The 22,414-nt window shown below is 54.7% G+C and overlaps 2 protein-coding genes across 4 annotated transcripts in view; both read right to left on the reverse strand.

The window, feature by feature from the left end:
- The window catches only part of ASB10 (ankyrin repeat and SOCS box containing 10), an 11,725-nt gene extending 8,813 nt beyond the window's left edge, over nucleotides 1–2,912 (reverse strand). For 2 of the 3 annotated variants that reach the window (XM_011941504.1, XM_011941502.1), the window contains exons 1-2: nucleotides 1,898–2,470; nucleotides 1,476–1,743 (exon numbers count right to left, since the gene is read on the reverse strand). In XM_011941504.1, coding sequence (XP_011796894.1) covers nucleotides 1,476–1,743; nucleotides 1,898–2,213 — 584 coding nt within the window. In that variant the 5' untranslated portion in view covers nucleotides 2,214–2,470. Of the gene's footprint in view, nucleotides 1–1,475; nucleotides 1,744–1,897; nucleotides 2,471–2,531 lie in introns of those variants that run through there. The other variant, XM_011941503.1, reaches the window with a different exon arrangement.
- Nucleotides 2,913–5,915: 3,003 nt separating this feature from the next.
- IQCA1L (IQ motif containing with AAA domain 1 like) lies at nucleotides 5,916–20,706 on the reverse strand. Its single transcript, XM_011941507.1, has 19 exons — nucleotides 20,660–20,706; nucleotides 19,723–20,050; nucleotides 18,612–18,731; nucleotides 18,129–18,314; nucleotides 15,607–15,678; nucleotides 14,015–14,220; nucleotides 12,848–12,932; nucleotides 12,228–12,353; nucleotides 11,999–12,074; nucleotides 11,467–11,573; nucleotides 10,595–10,678; nucleotides 10,449–10,504; nucleotides 9,553–9,635; nucleotides 9,292–9,399; nucleotides 8,330–8,529; nucleotides 7,781–7,867; nucleotides 7,314–7,491; nucleotides 6,676–6,914; nucleotides 5,916–6,130 (listed from the first exon to the last, which is right to left on the reverse strand). The coding sequence occupies exons 1-19, from the start codon at nucleotides 20,668–20,670 to the stop codon at nucleotides 6,023–6,025; spliced, it is 2,460 nt and encodes an 819-aa protein (XP_011796897.1). The 5' UTR covers nucleotides 20,671–20,706; the 3' UTR covers nucleotides 5,916–6,022.
- Nucleotides 20,707–22,414: the final 1,708 nt, after the last annotated feature.

The raw sequence follows: 22,414 nt of genomic DNA on the forward strand, positions 1-22,414 counted from the left end.
GTAGTCCCAGCTACTTGGGAGGCTGAGGCAGGAGAATGGCGTGAACGTGGGAGGCGGAGCTTGCATTGAGCTGAGATTGCACCACTGCACTCCAGCCTGGGCTACAGAGCAAGACTCCGTCTCCAGAAAAAAATAAATAAATAAAAAATGATTACAAAGGTAAATTTCATGTATATTTTACCACCATTAAAAATTAATTTTACATATTTGTCTTTTTTGTGTGTGTGAGACGGTCTCACTTTTTCTCCCAGGCTAGAGTGTAGTGGCGCAATCTAATTTCCGCTTACTGCAACCTCCACCTCCCAGGTTTAAGCAATTCTCCTGCCTCAGCCTCCCAAGTAGCTGGAATTACAGGCGCCTGCCACCACGCCCAGCTAATTTTTGTATTTTTAGTAGAGACAGGGTTTGGGCATGTTGGCCAGGCTGGTCTCAGACTCCTGGCCTCAAGTGAGCCACCTGCCTCAGCCTCCCAAAGTGCTGGAATTACAGGGGTGAGCCACCGTGCCTGGCCATTTGTCATTTTTTGATGGGGTTGCTAGAACATTCTAAATTGCATATGTGGCTCACATTAGGTTTCCACTGGGCCACGCTAGTAAAGAACACATCTTCAACCATAGTATGAGGAAGTCTGTGGAATCCTCTAGAGGCTGATGAGACTAACAAGGAGAGGGTCCATGAAAGGAGAATCTCAGGGTCAATAATTTGGCACCTTTCCCATGCAAGAGACAAGACCCGCAGGTGTGCAGTTGGCAGAGACAGGGCCTCTATAGGATGCAGAGTTAGTTCACCAAATTGTAATTGGGATCCCATCCTCTAACGTTGCTTACACATGGGGTACAGTTATTTATGTCACTGCAAAGGACTATTCCCTACAATAAATGATACATTGGCACATTTGGGTATATTCATCAGTTTCTTGGGAGTTTAGTTAGTGAGAGTCCATTGAGCCCATGATCTGAGGGTGCCCTACCAATATGGAGATTCTAGACCTGTTATGGAGAACCAGACCCTGCCCAGAGGGACCCAGGCAGGTCCTCACTGGGGCCACCATCCTCTACTCCCTGTCTGGATCATTGGACAGTAAGCTCCCTGAGGGCAGGGCCTCAGGGACTTAGTTGCTGTTGTACTTAGCACAGTGCCTGGAACAAAGGATAAGCTCAGAGTGTCTTTAAAAACTTTAAGCGACACCTCCCCATAGTGGAGCCAGGCAATTTCCCAATGCAGCCCATGCAACTGCACCCCTGCCACAGTCTCCATCTGTCCCTGGGAGACCAGGAAACTGTCGAAAGTCCAGGCCACTCCAAAGTTCATGGGGTCAATGGGTGGATGGCTTGGGAAGTAATTGCACCCTGACCCATGCCCCAAGCCTGGACTGCTCTGCCCCATGTCCCTGACATTTTCCCCTATCTTCCCTGAGAAGGCCTCTTTGCTTCCCTTCAGAGTGGAACTGGGGGTTGGGGTGAGGGGTCACTCACTCAAGGGTGCCAGGCCCCCGGCAGAGATGCAGGGGGCGTTTCCCATCCTGGTCAGCGATGTTGGGGTCGGCTCCTGCCACCAGCAGCACGTGAACACAGGCAGTGTGGCCTGCAGCACAGGCCTCGTGCAGGGCGGTGCGGCCCCCAGGGGCACTGTCTGGCCTTGCTCGCCGCCTCAGCAGCAGCCGCAGGACTTCGGTGTGGCCACGGCTGGCCGCCACATGCAGTGGGGTGGTCAGCTCCTCTTCGTATGTCAGAGACCACAGTCCTAGGGAGGGGAGATGTGGGTCTCACATCCCAGGGAAGGCAAAGACCTTCCAGCCAATGGGGTGAGGTGGGCAGAGGCAGGCAGAGGGAGCCCAGAGCTCCATCTGAATCCTCCCCTCTCTCCCACTGAGACCCCCCAGGGCCCCGGCCCGTACTCAGAGCACGGATGTTGAAGCGGAAATCCCTCCATCGCTCTGGGTCGCTGGTATCAAAGACGGAATCAGGAGCCAGGCCAGTACTGGAATCCGCCAGGATGCGGGAGACGCAGCCCTCGTCCCCAGCCAGCACTGCCTGCCAGAAGGCAAGGGCAGGTCCTGAGGCCGTGCGGGTGACGATGGGTCCCAGGCCAGACTTGGGGTGTTCCTCAGACCCTCTACTGGGCTTCTCCACCAGCCTGGCACAGAGGGGGTGTCTGTCACCGAGGGGCTCTCCCTGCCCCTTGCACTCTTCTGGAGTCCAACTCATGAGCATGTGGGCGGGGAGAGGGGAGTGGGGAGGAGGAGAGGTATATGCCAAAGGCAGAGAGAGAGAGCAGGAGGGAAATACAGACGGAGGCAGAAGGCCCCTGTGTCCCACGCTCTGAGCCTGACCTGGCCACGCATCCAGCAGGAGCTATTCTGGGCTCCGCATGACTGTGTTCCTGGGCCAAGGTTTCGGCTATTGGGCAAGCTTTGAGGTTGGGGAGAAACAGCTGGGGGCTTCTCCTGTCTCTCAAGCCCTTAGGTCCTCTATGGCCGAGGCAGTCAGCCCAGCACCCCAGGTTCTCAGCACCCCCCAGATGCCCCTCACCCCTCTGGTGGCTGCTCCAGCGAGGCTCTGCGGCCCGGCTCTCCAGCAGCAGGTCGGCTGTGCTGTGCGGGGGGAACAGCTCCTGCAACCTTGCCAGGTCCCCGGTGTAGAGGGCATTCTGCAGGGCCATGTCTTGACACAGCAGTGGTGATGGCCGAGGGATCTCCCAGGCTGGGTGGGAGTGGGGCCCCCAGACCCGGCAGGCAGGGGCAGAGGGAAGGCACCCCAGATGGTGTCCCCAGTGGGGATAGGAGCTCTTTCCCCAGGGCATGGCTTATTCTGGGAGAGCCAAAGCAGCAGGACTCCCAGCGATGTTGCTGGTGGACTAGGCAGGTGGGTGCTGGGCCTGAGCTGGGTAGGGCCCAGCATGGGAGGCACAGGGGAGCACAACATCAGGCCAAGCCATAAATAGCCCCAATTGGCCCAGCTGTCAGGCAGGGTGGGGGAATGAGGGAGGGGCAGGAGAACAAGCGAGGCCTGAGCCCTCCAACTCTGAGCTTCACTCCAGGGCTGTATGATCTCAGGGTGGAAAGGGACCACCCAGACCATGCTGCCCAGCCTGTCATCTCGGCATTAGAGGGATGCGGATTTCCCAAGATCACAGAGAGCTTGCCGCGGAGCCAGGACGGGAACCCAGGACCTCAAGCTCTCTCTTGTTTTTCCTCTGTTTCACCACATCGGCCTCCAGCTGCCTGGGCTCTGATCCCACTGGGAAGGCCTGTGGGTGCCAGATATTTCCTGCCCTTCCAAATGTCCTCTGTTAGCCCTGCACCTTCCCACTCCCAAACCCAGGGACGAGTTCACAGCAGTGACAGAGATCGCCCTCGCTGTGGGAGGCGCCCCTCAGGGGACTCCTAAAGACAGACATGTGCATTGGTAACACAGCGTAACCCACAGGCAGCCACAGAAACTCCCCATGCCTGCCCTTGATGCCAACCCTCCATCTCCTGGATAACTTAGGGTGGCATCTCTCCCCTGCCGTGGTTACCTGGGGTGTTCGCTAGAGAGTAAGAAAGGAGAAATGTCTCTGTCTACTCAGGCACTGACTTTTGTTTGGGGGCCAGGTGGATCAAAAGGAAAAAAAGAGAGAAAGAAGATGAGAAACCAAGCCCTGGGGCTCAGCTCTGACCCAGCACTGCCCACCGTGGGCTTAGGGTACTCCAGCCCCAGTGGTCTTGCCCCTTTGGCTTACACTGGCTTAAAAATTTTTTTTAATCAATTGCTTTTTTAAAAGTTTCATTTTTAATTGACAAATAATTGTATATATTTATGGGGCTATAATATTTTGATACATGTATATAATGTGTAATCATATCAGGGTAATTATCACATCTATCAAATAATATTTACCATTTCTTTGTGGTGAGAACATTTAAAATCCTCTTTTAGCTATTTTGAAATATACATCATTATTCACTATAGTCACCTTGCTATGCAATAGAACACCTGAACTTATCCTATCTACCTGTAACATCATACCCACTGACCAATGTCTCTCCTTTCCCTGTCCACCTCCCCTGAGCCCCCAGCCTCTGGGAATCAGCATTCTACTCTTCTATGAGTTTGACTTTTTAAGATTCCAATAAGCAAGATCATGTGGTATTTGTCTTTCTGCACCTGGCTTATTTCACTTAGCACAATGTCCTCCAGATACATCGCATTTGAAAATCCATTCATCCATTGATGGACAACAGTTGTTTCCATGTTTCGGCGATTGTGAGTAGTGCTGCAGTGGATGTGGAGGTGCAGACATCTCTTCTTCATGCTGATTTCAATTCCTTTCGGTATATACCCAGTAGTGGGATTGCTGAATCATAAGGTAATTCTATTTTTAGTTTTTTGAGGAACCTTCATTCTATTTTTCAAAATGGTACTAATTTACAACACCACCAATAGTGCAGAGTCCCCTTTTCTCCATATCCTTGCCGACACTTATCTTTCAGTTTTCTATAATAGCCCGTCTAACAGGTGTGAGATAATATCTCATTGTTTTTGATTCACATTTCTCTGATGATTAGTGCTGTTGAACATATTTTCAGATATCTGTTGGCCATTTGTATGTCTTCTTTTGAGAAATGTCTGTTCAAGTCCTTTGTTCATTTTTTAATAGGGTTTTTTTTGTTGTTATTTAGTAGTTTGAGTTCCTTGTGCATTTTGGATATTCGGCCCTTATCCGATGTTTGATTTGCACATATTTTTTCCCAGTCTGTGGATTGTCTCTTCACTCTGTCATTTCCTTTGCTGTGCAGGGACCTTTTAGTTTGGTACAATCCCATTTGTCTATTTTTGCTTTCATTGTCTGTGCTTTCGGGTTCATATCTGAGAAATCTCTGCCCAGACCAACATCATGGAGATTTCCCCTATGTTTTCTTCTAGGGGTTTTGTAGTTTCAGCTCTCCTGTTTTCTCTTACTACCTGTGGACACACCTTGGCCTTCATCCACACACTGTGTACATGGTCCATGGGTCTGCCTCTTCCGAGAGAGCACTCCGGGGCTCCCCAGCCCTTGGTGGTATTGTTGCCCCTGCTCCCTAAGTTCTCTGACCCCCTCCTCCCCTGAGCTGTTCCCTCCCCAGCAAGGGGAAACCCACAGACGGACTCCCACCCTAGGAGCAGGAGGCCCTATGCCATTGAGCCCTAGGCCATGGTCAGAGGATGCAGTGCAGAGCGGGGGCAGGCAGAGTGCCAGGGGAGGGGTCTTTAGGAAAGAGATGAAGAAAACTCAGAGAAATTGGGTTGATCCAATGCTGCACTCCCATGTCCACTGCAGCATTGGGTCTACCAGCAGCCCTTGCCCTGGTCACAAAGCCCCACCACCTCCCCACAGCCTTGCTGAGCCCTGCTTCCCATCCTGCCCCCACCACTGCCCAAGCACCCTCCCTGCCCTGACTTCCCAGCCACTTTTGCTAGAATAGTCAAACCCTAGGGTAAAAGGGACCTTAGAAATTCCTGGTCCAGTCTCTCTTTGCTTTATAAGTAAGAAAACTGAGGCCCAGAGACAGGAAGGCACTCTCCAGGTCACACAGGCAGTTAGCGCCAAGTGGGTTTAGAACCAGGGACAGTTAATTTCCAGACCTGTGCTTTTTCTGACTGCAGACCTTCCTTCTCCCCTCTCTCCTCTTTCCCTCTCTCCTCTTCCTATTTTTTCTCCCTTAAATGCCTCAAGGAGGAAGACAGTCAGGGAGCCAGGATAGGACAATGATAAGGAGATGAAGACCTGGAAGTGGGGACTGAGGACAGGGATCTGGGAGCCAGAGCAGGGAGGCGACAGTGAGCTGGCAAGAGCCAGGGCCCAGGAGAGAGGTGGGGGCTAGACAGGGCCAGGCACAGGTGGGGACACAGAGGGAGGGGTAGGAAGACACGGACATGGATCGACAAGAAGAGTTTGTCCCCAAGTCATCTGGGCATTTATGCCTCTGCCCCATCCCTTTACCCTTGGGCCACTGCCCTGTCCCACTCCACTAATCTCAGGTGCCCACAAGCCTTAGCCATCACTTTCTTTTCTTCTTCCCCTTGGCCAGCTTGGCTTCCTCAGCCTCCAACTGGTCCATCCTGTGTTTCATGCTCTTCTTGCCCAGTGGGGTCTTGAAGTACCAGTCCTGGGTTGGCGGGCACAGGAGTGGTAAGGCCCTCGGACCCATCCTGACCTCACCCCTCCCCTTTTTACAGATTGTTTCCTCAGCAGCCTCTTCTCCTCTTCCCCTGGGTTCAGGGGTCCTTTTAGGGCTGGGGTTTCCCTTGCTCCCCACCAAATCCTTCCAGTACGATGTCAGCCATTCTTAGGGGGCAAACCCTCTTCCCTCCACACCTGCAGCCCTCTCTCCTGTGCTCCCAAGGCCATCCTTGGCGGGTGCACTGACTCTGGGGTGGGAAAGATGGGTGGCAGCTGTTACCAGAACTCACAAAGGGCTCCTGATACCTCGGTGGTCCTTGCAAGCTCCCACCCTCAGGGAAACCAGGTGGGACGGCCCCCAATGCATTTCCTGGTGATTTTCTGCTCCCTTCCCAGCTGAGCTCCACACATGTTTCCACCGATTGTCTTCTGGTAATTTGTGGGAGCAGAGGGAGGGGTCCGAGGTGTGCTTCAGGGGACTGACTCCCCAAGGGCGCTGCTTACCCACAGCCCCTGGCCCTGCCACCTCACCTTCAGGGACTCCTCCTCCTCCCTGTATACTGGATCCAGCTTCGCCAGTTGTCCCAGGAACTCAGAGGCCACCAGGGGCCGCTTGGACAGTTGCAGGAACCACCGCTCACTCAGCACCGATTGGATGGCTTGGAGAATGTGACCTGGCGTGTAGCCATCGGAGACCTTGGCTAGGGCACTGATGTCCAAGTGTTGGGTTGGCTGGACGCCCCGGGCCTCTATCATACGCTTCCAGAGCACTGCAGGCATGCGGAGGACATGGGGCTTGGAGGGGCAGTGGGCACCAGGGAGGGGCAACAAGGCCTGAGCAGCCCCCACCTGGATCTGGAAGGAGCTTTGTGCTCCGGGGAGCAGCTCCACGCCCATCAGCTCCCCTTCCCCAGGGAAGGTACCGGATCTCAAGCTAGGCAAGTGTCATCCTCCCAACTCAACCCGAGCAAGCAGAGCCTCGGAAGACATAAACCACCTGCTTGTGTCCACAGAGCCGAAGCCAGGACCCAGGCTACTGGGCTGCTTGTGCAGCAGCCCTTCCAGAAGATCTGGCTGTGGGGGTGAGGGCTCGCAGCAGCAGTGGGGTATGGGGCAGGAGGTGGGCAGGCTTTGGTAGGGGCAGCCATCCCCGTGTCCCCAGGCCTCACCATAGCGGGACGCGTAGTCAGGCCGGGGCATGAAGAGGATCCGCTCGTAGACCTGGCACAGCCCCCGAATCTCAGCCAGCTGCGGCTGGGAGGTTGTCCCAATCAGCATCACACGGTCTCCAGGAGTCAGCAGCCGCAAGGCCTTGGTGAGGTCCTTCTTTATCCGCTTTGGGTCCATCTGCTCCAGGAGAAGAGGGAGGAGTGGTGGGGCTGGGGCATGGTGGCCCAGTGTACGGGGCTCCCAAGTTCTCAGAGCCCACCCCACCCTCAGCCTCACCTCAGCCCTAGCAGGATGAGGAGGTTGCCCATCCTGCTTTGAGACAAGGAAACTAGGTGTGAGGAGTAGAGGGGCATGTGCAAGGCCCCAGTGGGTGGGGTTTGGAGTGACTTGAACAAGCCCAGGCCTTCCAGCCCAGCCCCAGCTCACGCCACCTGCCCACATGACCTTCACGTCCACGCTCCCTCACCTCCCTGTCTTCTTTGGGGATCTTCTTATAGAAATTCTTCTCAGCATTTCCAATCCAAATCACAGAGGGCTGTAGGAGTCGGGCTACCTGGATGGGTTGGAGAGTAGAAATCAGACATTAGATGTTGCTGGAGAAGGGTCATGTCCCTGCTGGTCAGAAGCCAGGATGAAGGCTGGCCTTGAGCAGGGGCTGACCTTGGAGCCCAGTCTCCACTCCCCACACCTGCCAGTCCCACCTCCCAGCCTGCTGCTGCACATACCTCACACCTCAGGGTAAACTGAGTCACTGCCCCCCATGGAGGGCTGCATATTCAGCCTCATCCCACCATGAAAAGAAGTTGCTCTATGTCCTCCCCTTTCCCTTCAGGCCCCCACCACAGGGGCTGCAGGGGGAACCCAAGCTCCTAGCCCGGGTTGGTAGGGAGACCTCACCAGTTCAGCACCTGAAATCATACCCAGTAGGCTGATGGGTGACATGATCTCAAAGCCCACCCTCCTTTGTTGCCACAGGTCTGAGAACCATAAATGCCAAAAGCTGGGGACTCCGGACCTTAAAGACTATATGCACCATCATCTGTGCCCCATTCCTGCCAGGATATTTGCCCAGTAGGTTGCCCGGTGACAGGTCGAACAGGTTGGCGCCAGTTTCTGTGCACACTGCCTTGACCAGCATCTTCTTCCCCATGCCAGAGGGGCCCACCAGGAGGATGGAGCGGATGAGCGGGGCCATGGCATGGATATCCGGGGAGCCTGAGAGCAAGGAAATGGGCCAGAGCCAGGTGTCAGGTCAGCAGCAGGAGTCAGGGCTGGAGATGACTCTGTGTAAGGTCAGGCCAAGGGCCTGGGGCTGGGAGAGGAGGTGCAGATCACGGGGCATACTACCTTCCCCAATACCACCAGGTCACCTAGTCCCCTAGTCCTGGGAGCCGGGAGTGGCAGCAGGAGATTTTGAATGGCTTAGGAGTCTCCAGTATGAGGAGCTGTACATGGGACTGGGAGGGAGCCTGCTACCCTGACTCATGCCCTTTCTGTTTTCCATTCCATCTGCTTCCACTCCTGGATTATGAGTGGTGGAACTGAAAGGTATGGGACACAGGAGGTGGAGGTTGCCACGAGCTGAGATTGTGCCACTGCACTCCAGCCTGGGCAACAGAGTGAGACTCTATCTCAAAAAAAAAAAGTAAGGCACAGAATAAACCACTTCAGAAAGCTCTTCAGCTCCGGGGGTGTAGGGCTGGGGGTCTTCTGGCAGCGGGACAGACGCTGGGTTGTCCCTTGGGATTGAGTAAGGGGCTGGCAGTGTGACCTCTTCAGCAGGTCAGGGGCCCACCTGATTTCTGGGGTGGCCCAATCTGGGTGTGACCTCCAGCAGGGCCTGGGCAGGGCAGGAGGACCTGGGGCTTGGAGGCTCAGGCTGGACATGCCCACCTCAGCCACCCTACCCTGACCCCAGCCCTGACCCCGAGGGTTGCCTGCCCAGAGCTGGCTCCTCACACCCCCAGGGCCTCTCACCAAGCCGAAGGACCGCATACAAAGCCACATTCTGTCGTATGTCAAACAGGGATGGCATGGGCAACTTCTTTGCCAAACTCAGAGCGGATCCAAGATAGAGGAAGTCACCTGTGGTGATAGGCAGCCACTGAGTGAGAGGCACCCTCTCCGAGTGGCAATCAGGCAATCAGCCACAGGGAAGGCGGGGCCCGTGGGTGGGGGATAGGGGAGCTTTGGCACCTGGCCACAGACTGGGAGCAGGCATTCTGGGAGGGGTCTCACCTACGTAGTCTTTCAATGCTACTGACTCACTCTTCCTTAGAAGTCCAGAAATAACAAGCTCTTCATACAGAGACTCCACAGACCTGGCAGAGGATGGCACAGGAAGACCCCCACCACCACAAGGGACATTAGCAAGTGAGAACACAGGGAAGTGGAGGCAGAGATGGGGGGCTGTTGTCATGAAGACAGGGGATCAGTGGTTCTCCTGCCCAGCATTCTGTGGTCAAAAATATCTACAGTGCCTGCAAACAGGCAGAATCAGGTATGGCACCAAATCACTGTCCTAGGAGGCAAGCCTCCCCCAGTGGGTGCTCTGTAAGAGCAGTGTGAGGGGGACAGGGGCCTCTGTGACACTCGTCAGTCTGCCCCCTAGCCAAAGATCCACCATTAGAAATCCAGTCATTTGAGTTAAGCATTGCCCTCTTCTTAGAAACTACATTTAAGACGTGAGTGCTCCTGGGAGAGACAGCCAAGCAGCTGACGTCAAGGTGCTTGTGTGCTCTCTCTACCAGGTAAGTCAGCAGGAAGGGACCACTGACGAGTCCCTTAATGCCCTAGAGTGGGAAGTCCAGGGGGAAATGGCTTTGGCAGAGACAGAGGTGGTTAAGGCAAAGGTTGGAGGGAGGATCTGGAAGTGGAGAGCAATGACCTGATTATAAACTCCATTGAGATCTCGCTCTGCATTTCATGTACAGAGCCCTTTCTTGTGCCTTTGCTTGATCCCCACAGTTGTCATGTGAGTTTGGCAGGGCAGGTACTTGGTGAACAAGGTCAGGGAGTCAGAGAGGGAAAGCAACTTTCCCAAGGTCTCACAGCAGCAGAGGCAGGACCTGTCCTGGACTGGGACTTGCTCCACCACCACCACCATGCAAAGTGGGCGTGACAGGCTCTGCTACCTGTTTGGGGTCAGATCTTTTTCCTTCTTTTTCCCAGTTTTCTTCCCAGGTGTTTTCTGGTTGGAAACAAGCACATAAGTCATTGTGCCCTGTTCCTTGCCTCCACTGTGTGCCCTCCCCTGCCCAGTCCCAGCCCGTCATCTTGCCTTTGGAGCCCTCAAAGGTCTTTCTTCCTCCTTGTCCACAACCAGACGGAGGTTCCTCAGCTCCTGACGCATCAGCTCATCCACCTAGGGGAGACAGCTGAGGTGTGGCTGGGTGGCCTGGGGCTGGGAGGACAGGTGGGAGAGGAGCAGGCAGGCAGGGATGGGAAGGAGAGGAGGAGCCTTACAGAAGAGCCCAGTGAGCCTGATGAAGGCAGCAGGGACAGCCCTTCCCACACATTTCTCTGCGTTCCTCCCTCCCTCCCTCCCAGCACCTGTTCACACCCAGTCCTAATCCTCTTCCTGTTCTCCCAGGAGCCCCGCTCTTAACAGCCTTCAACGTGCCGAGAAGCCCCCAGATGGAATTCAAGCCCAACATCCCCCCACTGAGATCTCTGTGACCTAAACGGTTGCATAACTGCTTAGCCTCAGTTTCCCATGTGTACCATCAGGAAAACCATGGTATTTTCCTCATGGGTTTCGTGAAAGACCACATGATTGAACACTCCTGAAGCCCATGGCATGGGTGGGACACGTCGTCAGAGGGTTCCTGAGGATGGTGGTGGGGTGTGGACACCCTGGCTCCGAGTCCCACCCATACCCTCCACATCCCTGCTCCATCAGCCCTGGGAGAAAGCGAGACCAGGGGGAGGCAGAGGAAGGTGGGAACTGACGTGGGCAGCAGGTGGAGCTAGGACCATGCATGGAGGCAGCAAAGTCTACAGATGATGAGCTGGGGACTGGGGTTGGGTGTTCAGGACAAGAGAGATGCAGAGAAATGGCTGGGGAGGAGCCTGAATCTGGCTGGAAGTGTGGGTCGTGGGGGAGGGTACAGGGTAGTGGCCTGCAGGGAAGCTCTGACCCTGCTCTCACACCTGTATCCGGATCTCCAGCTCCACCTCCTTCCTCTTCTCCTCCCGGAGGGTCTCGGAGTCATAATTCTGACTGGGGTGTATGCTCTCACACTGGTTCTTCCATGTATCTGACCGCAGAGAGTGGATGGATGTGTGAAGGTCAGAGTCCCGGGTGTATACACACACACATGCATGTGTGCATAAGCACATGCACACATATGTGCATACACAGACACATGTGTGCACACAGGTCAGGAGCCAGGCCCTGGCTGGTTACTCTGTCCCCACCCACCAGCCTGGCATTGTTTCTACCCAGATGGCAGATAGACTTGACCCCAAGGCCTGTGGCCACAGGATTCAGACCCAAACCTGTAACGCCCCCACCCAAAGAATCATACCATACCTCCCTCTCCTCATTTGGTATTGTCCCCTTTGCCTACACACCCACACTGCCACTTCATGGTCCATGTGGCAGATGCCCACTTTCTCCAGGACCCAGGGCCCCAGGTCCCACAAAGCACAGACACTCTTCCCCAGCCGTCTCCCCTCTTACTTAAGTATTCCTCATGCCCGGCACTGATCATAGGGATACATTTGGATGGCAACACTTGCAGCACTGCGTCCACTTCCTAGAATATAAACGTCCTTTGACCTTGACTTCATCACCTCTACCTAGCACAGACTCTGGCCCTAACCTTACCTGAACCCATCTTCCTACCACGAGTTCCCCCACACCTTGCTCCTCCCTGTCCCTCACGCCATGCATTCGGGAGGTATCTTACCCCCTTCTTGGCCTTTTCTTCCTTTCCTTTCTTCTTCTTCTTTTTTTCATCCTTTCCTTTTTCCTTGCTCTTCTCTTGTTCCTTTTTTTTGTTCTCTTGGACCTGCATTTCCAGTTCCATTCTCACCTGTGACCAATGACACAAGACATTTCAGAGAAGATCAAGGGGATTTTACAAAAGAGAGCCCTGGATTTTACAGAAGAGAGCTGGAGATCTCTCAGGCCCAGGGCCTGCCACTGGGGTGAACCAAGGATTCCCTAGGCCTAGAGTAACTGATGGGGTCGGGACAGCTGAACATGCAGAGACTCCACTGGGGTCCAGGGAGAAAGGGTGCCCAAGAAGGAGCATTCTGGTCAGAGCCACTGTTCTCTCCTGGCCATGGGATCTGGAGCCACTGCAGTCTACCCAGACATCCTTCCTTTCCCAGTCACAATGCCTGCTCCAGCCACAGCTGCTCCTTGCTCCTCTTCCCCATGCCGTCTTTCTAGCTGCTTGCATTTCCCCCAGCCACCTCTGCCTCCATTGAGGCTGACCCCCTACTCCACCCCACTCGCTATTCTCTGTAGCCTCAGACTCCACCTGCCACAAAAAAACCGTCCGCCTCACCTCCAACAGGGTACCTGTTCTGGAGTTTTGTCTGCAAAGATTGAGTAGGATCCACCTGAAGATGCATCTGGATAATCAGGGAACCGGCCAGTAAGATCGCTAAGTGAACATAAGATGATTGAACAGAAAGATGAATAGATGAATGGATGGATGGATAGGTAGACAGAGAGGTGGGTAGAAGGGTGGGTGGATGGACAGATGGATGGATAGACAGATGGAGAGGTGGGTAGAAGGGTGGGTGGGTAGATGGACAGATGCATGGGTGGATAGATGGAGAGATGGGTAGAAGGGTGGGTAGATGGACAGATGGAAGGATAGACAGAGAGGTGGGTAGAAGGGTGGGTAGATGTGTGGATGGATGGATAGATGGATGGATGGATGGGGAGATGGAGAGGTGGGTAGGTGGGTGGGTGGATGGACAGATGAATAGATGGAGAGGTGGGTAGAAGGGTGGGTGGGTAGATGGGCAGATGCTTGGGTAGATAGATGGAGAGGTGGGTAGAAGGGTGGGTGGAGAGATGGGCAGATCGACAGATGGAAGGATAGATAGAGAGGTGGGTAGATGGGTAGATGGGTGGATGGATGGATGGGGAGATGGAGAGGTAGGTAGAAGAGTGGGTGGGTTGATGGATGAATAGATGGATGGATGGATGGATAGATAGATAGATAGATAGATAGATAGATAGATAGATAGATAGATAGATAGATAGATAGAGAGAGAGTGAGTGAGCTGGGTAGAAGGGTGAGTGGATGGATGGATGACAGATGGATGGATAGGTAGATGGAGAGGTGGATAAAAGGGTGGGTGGATGGATGGAGAATGCCAGAGAAAAGTAAAGGACCAGGGGAGACAGAGGGAGACAGGGGAGGAATGGATTGTTACAAACGAGAGGACAGATCACTCAGGGGGCATCCATGGGTGCTTTCCCCACCCTATTCTGGCACTTTCTCTCCCTTGTGGAAATGGGAAGTCAGGTGTGGAGATGGTCCTGTACACTGGGGGCCCAAGGTTGTTGAAACCAACAGGGTCAGCAGTATGTTGGGGACCTGGGGGTAGAGGAGAAAAGGGCCAATCTGGACTAGAAGGCAGAACCCATGTGGGGGATGGAGCAGGAGCAGCCCTGAGGGACCCTGAGTGAAGGGAATGAAGGACGAGGGTAGGGTCAGCTGAGGACACTGACTGGCACTCGATAAACCACTGTCGGATTTGCTCCTTCATCTTCTCCTTCATGTCAGGCCCCTCTGTCTCTGCCAGAGAATCATGGGCCTTCACCATTGCCGCCTGGAATTCCTCCTCCTTCTCTACCTGGCGGAGCCTCCGGACATCCTCCCAGAGGCAGGCCTGGGAGATGATACTCAGGTGCTCTACCTGGTTGGGTGAGGGGAGCTGGGGAGTGGAAGAGAGGTTGAGGGGCTCAGGAGTGGGAGGAACCAGCATCCAGTCTGGATGCAGCCACCAGCCTCGGGCACACACGCCTGTACCCGCTCCTTCCCCAACACGACGCTCATGCAAGGCCTCGCACACACACCCACACGGAACAACGGGCATGCCTGCATTGGAAGAAACTGTGTTTGGAGCCGAATTCGTCTGTGTAAATTACTCTAATAATGAGTTTGCTAGATGCATCCGGGCTGGCCCCTGCCCGATTTCCCCAGCACACCCTCCCCTGGAGCCTCTGGCCCCAGCCCCCGCCTGCACCCCCGCCCCGCGGCCGAGTTGGCAGCCGCTTTTGCAGCCACTTTCCCGCCTCATTGGCTCCCAAATGTATTTTAAATATCACTCTGCGCAGAGACAATTACTGAAAACGCTGAGCTCACACTGTTGATAGGCCCGGGCGGCCAGGCTCATTCCTCACCCACTGCTGTGCACGGACCCCTCCCTGCTGAAGCCAACCCCTGCCTCTTTCAGCCTGCTCTCATCTCCTGGGGGTCCAGCCCTCTGGCCCCTCAACAAGTCTCTGACCTCCACTCCCACACAGCAGCCCCTGGCCCCTCCTTCCTCCCAAGGCCCCAAACCTCTAATGGTAGCCTCCCAGCCTGCCTAGATGTCACCAGACCTGGGAAGGCTCCCTTCCCTCCCATCCCTCCAATCCCCAGCCCAGCTCCCTCCCCAGCTCCTTCTGGCAGCCAGGCCTCCACAGGATCTGCCCAGGGCAAAGCCCTTCCCTCAGGAAGCATGCTCCAGCCACCCCTCCAGTCTCCGCCTGCCTTTCCTAAGTCAGTGGAGATCAGCTGGGTGAGAGGACAGAGAACAGGGGATAGACAGATTCAAGGAGCCAGGCCTACTCACTTTGGCCAGGCACACATGTATGCACACAGGCACACGACCTAGAAAGGCCTGGTTTGGGGAGTGTGTCCCTACCCCAACACAGTCCCTGGTGTTTCCCTGTGGCTACCAGAGGCTTTGTGGGGGGGCAGTGTGGGTGCCCCTGCTGGCTTTGTGGCGTCTTCCCTCTGGGGGTCCACCCCTGTAGCCCTTCCTTCCAGCTGGAGGTGGGAACGTGGGGTCCAGGATGCTCTACACAATACCCCTCCTGGCCTCACAGGTGAGCTGCTGCCAGGGGCCAGATCTCTACAGGAAGAAGGGTATGAAGGGATATGGCCTGGGGGCTTTCCTGTCCTTCTGCCTCTTTCTCTCCCAGGCTCTCCACTGGCCTGAGTGGAGAGCACGGTGGGCAAAGTGGGGCTGGAAGAAGACTGTGCTCTGGGTGGGGGCCCTGGCCTGGCCAGCCCTGTGTTCCAGGCCCCACCACGGTGGGCAGGTTGAGCTCACCATGCCAATGAACTCCATCTCTGTCCGCCGGTCCTGCTGAGTGCGTTTCCTCTGCAGGTAGCCTTTCCATACCTGGCGGAGGGATGTAGGAGACATGTGGGACACGCACTCTCCACGCTGCAGCAGCCTGTCTCTCAGAGAGGGTCCGAGAGGGTCACACTAGAGATTTCGGGTGGGGTGGGGAGGAGCCCTGGGGAAGCCTGCTCAGGTGCACACTGAGCAGGAACAGCCTAGAACAGGGTGGTTTCAGGTGGGCACTCAAGCCAGCTGGCCAGGGGCCCCCAGGGATTTCTTCCTTTCCCTCGCCACCCTAATCTGCTATCTCTTTTGAGGGACAGATCAGAGCTCAAGCACCCTACACGTTCCCTACGCCCACTCCTCAGAATCCCCAGAGCAGCTGGGATAAATCTCTGACTCCACTCAGGCACACAGACATTGGCGCTGTCGGGACTGTGGAGCCCCTCAGTTAATCCTACATTCTTGACCCAAGGGAACTGAGGCCAGAGACTGGACACGACCTCTCCCAGGCCCAAGACGCTGTCTGTGCAGAGCTGGACCTGTGCCCTTTCTCCCAGGCCCACCCACCTTCAGACTCCAGGATCACTGAGTGCTAGTGGGACCAGAGGTTGGGGACGCTGGGCAGAGGAGGGCAGAGCCAGGGCCCAGGTCAGCCAGTGCTTTTCATCTGCCTCCCGGCACCTCCAGGAGCTGGGGCTGGTTCCTGCCCTTCTCATCTGGGCTTCGTCCTCCCACTCCTGTGACCGCCACAGGCCAGGCCCGCCATGACTGGGTCCTTCATACGTTTTTTCCCTTTCTCAGTGCTCTGGATGACTCTAAGACCAGCATGCAATATTTCTGTACTCTTGATGTCTGGCAACAGGCACAAAATGACCTGCTTTGGTCTACAGGGGAAGTAGGACTCCATCTTTGGGGTCTATCCCCCTTCTTGACTTCTTTACCTTAGTGAGCCCTGCTGTCGAGAACCTCCTTCTCAGTCAGACATTGACACAGTCATCCTGCCTCAGACCGACATGCTCAGTGTACTGATTACTAACACACGAATCTATCCCATTTGCAGATGATATATCTTCATAGAATCACTATTGTTTGCTAGATGGTTGCCTGCTTTCATCTTTCGGTGGGAAGTTCTAAGTTTTCTCTAGTGGGCTAGGAGGCAGAGGTTTTTGAGGTATTGGGATTTGAGAGAGAGAGGAAGGAGGGGGAGACTGATTTGAGAGAGAAAGAGGCCCGCCCCAGGTCAACACTTCCTGGAAAGAAAAGGTGGCAAGAGGTTTCTGTGACAGAGCAGGGCTGGTGGCCTTAGGGGCAGTGACACCTGCATGAACAGAAAGTGGTCTATTCCTGCACTGGAATTTTCCCGGGGCTCCTCCAGTCTCTGGTCAAGCTGTTAACCACTACCACCAGCGTGTGTTAGCAGCATTTTAAGGAATGGTGGGAGAGGCCATGTTCACACACCAAGGCAGACAGCAGAGGCTGACCCAGAGAGGTAGGTGCAGAGTGGCTGTCCAGAGCAAAGGAGAGGTGTGACAACCAGGATGGTAAGAATGCTCGGGGAACCTTAAGGCAGAGAAGGGCTTTCTGCAGTGAGGTGGGACAGGGGATAAAATTATGGAAATTATGTTATTTCCATGTTAAAAGGTGACCCGGAAGGCGCAGAGTTTGGGGATGCTCAGATCACATCAGTTATCAAATTAATTCATCATGATCAAGTTTCCCTCTGTCTTAGTTTCCAGGAGGCTCAGGATCCTTTCTTGTTTTAAGAGATGGGGTCTTGCTACATTGCTCAGGGCTCAAGCAATACTCCAGCCTCAGCAGGATACATTTTAGTGGCTCATTTTCAACAGTCTTAAGAGTTTCTGGAGTGATCATCTATTCTGTTCTGCTACTCTATTATGGATTTTTCTTCTCTAATTTTAATGATCCTTCTGTTTCTGGGACTTTTAAGGTATCCTACTGCAAACCCTTTTGAAAATATAGATGTAGATTAAATAATAAACAAGTAAGATACATGCTTGCTGACTGATTAAAGTACTGACTAGTTTAGAATCTAGTCGTGGGGACTGGGCATGGTGGCTCATGCCTGTAATCCCAGCAATTTGGGAGGCTGAGGTGGGTAGATCACTTGAAGTCAGGAGTTCGCGAGCTGCCTGGCCAACATGGTGAAACCCATCTCTACTAAAAATACAAAAATTAGCTGGGTATATTGTCGGAGGACTGTAGTCCTGGCTACTCAGGAGGCCGAAGCACAAGAATCGCTTGAACCCAGGAGACAGAGGTTGCAGTGAGCTGAGATCATGCCACTGCATTCCAGCCTAGGCAATAGAGCGAGACTGCCTCTCAAAAATAAATAAGTAAATAAATAAATAAATAAATAAATAAATGACTAGTTGTGGGGCTACAGAATCCAAGCGCCTGCACTCCTGTGATCAATTGCTGAGCCCAGCAGGCTTCCTGAATGAGGTGACTCTACCCTGGCCCTCCTCCTGGGCACCTAGGGCTACCTTCTGTATGGTGACAGCTGCTTGGCACTGACTGAACTTGTGCCATCCGTCCTCCCGAATCCTCCGATCTTGCTCCTCATCTCTTCGAATCTCTCGCATGAAGGTGGCTCGAAGCCGGCCTTGCCTGGCCCGCTCTGCCTTTTGCACTAGAATTATGGCCTCAGTCCGGTGCATTCCTATAAAGCTCTGGCCAGAGCAGGGGCAAAAGAGCAGGAGCACATGGGGGAGAGCTTGCATCCAGGGTGGGCCGCTGGGAGACTGGCCATCAAAGGATACACCAGGGCACCATCCTCCCAGAGTATCCGGGAGCCCAAGTCTTGTCTTGGCGTTGGAGGGTTATCATGAGCACAAGAATAGCCTTGAAGGAGGCCAGGGATTACCTAAAGGGCACTCTCGTAGAGGGCAGGGAAGGGCCTCTCTGCATTCTGGAGGCTTTCAGGAGAAAGGGTATGGAAGATTCCGGGAGGGCATCACCCCGTTTACCTTCTGGGAGGACTCTGGCTCCAGTCTGGACAGGATCTTGGCCAGTATCAGCCCTCGCTCCCGCACAGCAGTAGACTGCTCCAGCAGGAAGTATTTGGGGATTGGAACCTCCAGGTCAGCCTTTGCAGCAACGTTGGGGGAGGAGGGTCAGGAATCAAAAGTCTGAGCCATCTGGCCAATCCATAACCATTTTCAGGGACTTACACACCCCCAGCACTGTTTTCCTCCATTTTAGAGTCCTGAGGTAGGAAACTTAAATGGGGCAGATGCCCCCAAAAGTCATTCCTCTCTTCTTCTGCCCCCATCCTCTGGCTGGAGTTGAATTCTGGAGGATCATGGTAGGTGGCAGTGGTCTCAAACCTGGTTGTGCATCAGAATCAACTGGGAAGCTCTTAAATGCAGATTCCTAGGTCCTCCCCAGACTACTACATCAGAATGGCAGGGCCTGGGGAATCTTCCCCATGGCCACCCGCCCCACCAAGTGCACTCTGCAGCTGGTTGGGGAAACTTTGAGACAGTCTTGGATATGAAGCAGTTACTGAACCCTGAGCCTGACTGGAGGCCCTGCAGAAGCTCTGTGCTCTAGAACAGCCTTCTAGAACTTGCCCGTGCACACAGATCACTGGAGGGTCTTGATAAAATGCAGATGCAGATTTAGCAGGTTAAGGATGCAGAGTTTCTCATTTGTGATGTCAACGGGGCTGGTCCAGGGACCACACTTTGAGGAGGCTCTAGAGGACTCTCCTCACCAATTCCCTGCGGTTTGTGGGTCTTCCCAGTCATGCAGGGGACCTCACCCTGACTCCATCCAACCCCTAAGTACCTCCATGCACAACCCCCACCACCAAGCTTCCTGAAGCCCTTCCCACAAGGCCAAACTCCATCCTCTGATCTTCTCTGCCCTCCTTCCTTCCCTAGCAGGTGTCCCAACACCAGGGATATCCGTGGGGTGACGGGTAGGCAGGGGGTGGTCGGCCCCATCCCTACCCCACCCGACTCCAAGCTGGCGGGGGCATGGGTCTGTGTCCCAGGTGGTCAAGGCGGGTCCCACCCCGCCTCTCCCCTGCTGCTAGCTGGCTGGGGGCGTGGCTTCGCGGCTGCGCACACGTACCGGGGTGAGCTTGAGATCCTGCAGCACGCGGTCCAGGCAGGGGTTTTCACAGAGGTCGGCGCGCACCAGCTCGTCCTTGAGCTCCAGCACGCGGCCCGCCACGCCGTCCAGCAGGCGCCGCAGCAGCCGCCGCTTCTGCGGCTGCACCATCTGGTCATAGATGGTGTCGAAGCGGCGCAGCAGCCCCAGGTAGTGCAGGTAGAGCGACGCGAGCCTGTATTGGAAGGACTGCCGCTCCCGGTCGGGCACAGGTTGGAGCAGAGGCTGCTCTTGGTCCAGCAGCTCCTGCAGGATCACGTGGGAGGACTCCCAGAGGCGCTGGTAAGCTCTGGAGAGAGGGTGGCGGGCGCCGCGTGCTCTGAGCCGCGGAGGAGTGGGGAGACGGAGCCGCCTGGCCTTTTGAGGAGTGTGGGCTCGGGGTACCAGAAGGTGTGATACCACTCATGGCTCCGAAATGGACTTCAATGAGGTAAGGAGCCCGCAGGGCAATGAGTGGACACTGACCTGGTCTTAGGGAGAGTGTGGGATTGGGCTCTGCTATAGGATTAGCAGAGAGAATGGGCATGACTTTTGGGGGGTTGGGGGAAAGCCGGCCCAGGCTTGAGGCTCCGGTGAGGAAGGGGTCTTCGGGAGTTAGGGGCAGTGGGGCCCGCCAGGTGTGGGGCAGCCCATGGATGCTGCAGTGATCTGGGCTGGTGGGTGGGAAGTGGGGGTGAGGGATGAATGTGGAGGAGGGTCCCTTCGTCAGCAGAGCCCTGCTTCTGGAATTAACTGTCGGAGGGAAGTTTCCACCGTGAAAGCTGCCAGGGCAGCAGCAGCAGCAGCTGGAGTGGCCCAGCACCCAAACTGCCAGTCTGCCCCAGCCTCTCAGGACCAAGGAGGTGCTCTGACCTTTGCTCTCTCTGCCCTGGGAGCCCCACTCCAGCCCCTCACTCACCCCTCAGACATTGTGCCCACTCCTCCACGCTGCCCCTTGTTTGCTGGTGGTGGAATTCACAGAACCTCTGTGACTCCCTGACTCCCAGGGCCACAGGGCAGAACAGCCTGGTTTTAAGAGTTCTGACCCATTGTGCCAGTGTTCTAGGGCTGAGGAGAGGGGACTGGTGGCACAGAATGGGCATATTATCTCGGAGGACGTCCTGGAAGCAGCACACTGAAGGGACTGTGGGTGGGTGGCTTCAGGCTCCCACAGAGCAAGCTTTGGAAGCTTAGGGCAGAACATGTTGTCCAACTTTGGCCATTTTTCTTGTAAGGAACAAGTGAAATAAGTCTCTATCTGAAGTCTCCTAAAAGCTTTGGCACTCTGAATACATCCATCCTAAAGCCATTACCCCCCAACAAGGCATCACCGCAGCTTCTCACTGCGAGCGGCCTCCGTTCCCTCTCTGGACCCACGCCTCCTGAGCCCCACAGCCCTCCACTCTCTGGATGATGGCACGGGGAGGCCCGTGTGGTGGAGGGGAAAGGCACTGATTTGGAATCAGAAGGCCCTGAAGGCCCAGTTGCCCCCTTGGGTGAAAGTGAGCATAACCATGCTTGCCTCCTTGGGGCCTGCCAAGAGTTCACACCATTCCCATGAGCCAGACCCACGTGAAGGATCATGCTAGAAAGCATAGTGGATGCTGTTCTGCATGCTTGGGGCTCACTTGGTCATCTGTGGGTACCGCCTCCCATCACTGCTACAAGTTCAGGAGACAATTTTTCCAAAAAGACAAAATATTATTACCACTAGCAGCCTGAGGCTGGTCAGCTGGGGTGAGCTTTTTGGCTCAGTGTCATGTAGAGACTTATGAATAAGTAAATCTACAAGGAACAGGGCCAGGGAAAGGGATAGAAGGGAGACAGCAGCAAGGAGGAACAAATAGGAGGACTCTTAACTCGAAGGTGCCTATGAGCTACCTGAGGGTCTCATTACAATTCAGATTCCAGGCTGGGCACAGTGGCTCATGCCTGTAATGCCAGCACTTTGGGAGGCCAGCGCAGGTGGATCTCCTGAGGTTGGGAGTTCAAGACCAGCCTGGTCAACATGGTGAAACCCCATCTCTACTAAAAATATAAAAATTAGCCAGGCGTGGTGGCACATGCCTGTAATCCCAGCTATTCAGGAGGCTGAGGCAGGAGAAAACCTTGAACCTGGGATGGGGAGAGGTTGCGGTGAACCAAGATGGCACCACTGCACTCCAGCCTGGGCAACAGAGTGAAACTGTCTCAAAAATAGATAGATAGATAGATAGATGAACAGATTCTGCTCCAGATCTGAGGGAGGACCCAAGAGCTTGCCTTTCTAACAAGCTCCCAGCTGCTTTGGCTCCTGCTGGCTCAGGTCATGCCTGGCAGGGCAAGGTATGAATGCAGGGCAGAGTGGGCAGGAATGAAACTTCGGAGCCAGATCTCCTGGGCCTGCCCCTTGCTAGCTGTGGATGTAAATGTGGATCATTAGTCCTCAGCTCACAGAGCCTTGAGGTGAGGCTTGAGGTATAAGAAAATACATGTGACCTAGGTAGCTGCTGCTGAACATCAGCTATTACTATAAGGCGATGCCTTTTCAATACATGGAGATGAAAGCGACCACAAGCTAGGTCTGTCCAATTACAAAGGGAACAAAGGAGGATTGGAGGTTTGTCTAAATCCCACCCCTTCATCCTGTCCAAGCTTGGAAGAGGATTTATGGGTCATGTGCCCACAAGATAAG

The sequence above is a fragment of the Colobus angolensis genome, unplaced genomic scaffold (assembly GCF_000951035.1).
Source record: "Colobus angolensis palliatus isolate OR3802 unplaced genomic scaffold, Cang.pa_1.0 Scaffold2, whole genome shotgun sequence".
Taxonomy (NCBI): Eukaryota; Metazoa; Chordata; class Mammalia; order Primates; family Cercopithecidae; genus Colobus; species Colobus angolensis.

Coding starts and splice junctions, on each gene's coding strand:
- IQCA1L (XM_011941507.1), bottom strand. Junction 9,636..10,448: donor AAAGATCTGACCCCAAACAG/GTAGCAGAGCCT, acceptor ATCCTCTGCCAG/GTCTGTGGAGTCTCTGTATG. Junction 6,915..7,313: donor TGACTACGCGTCCCGCTATG/GTGAGGCCTGGG, acceptor GCATGCCTGCAG/TGCTCTGGAAGCGTATGATA.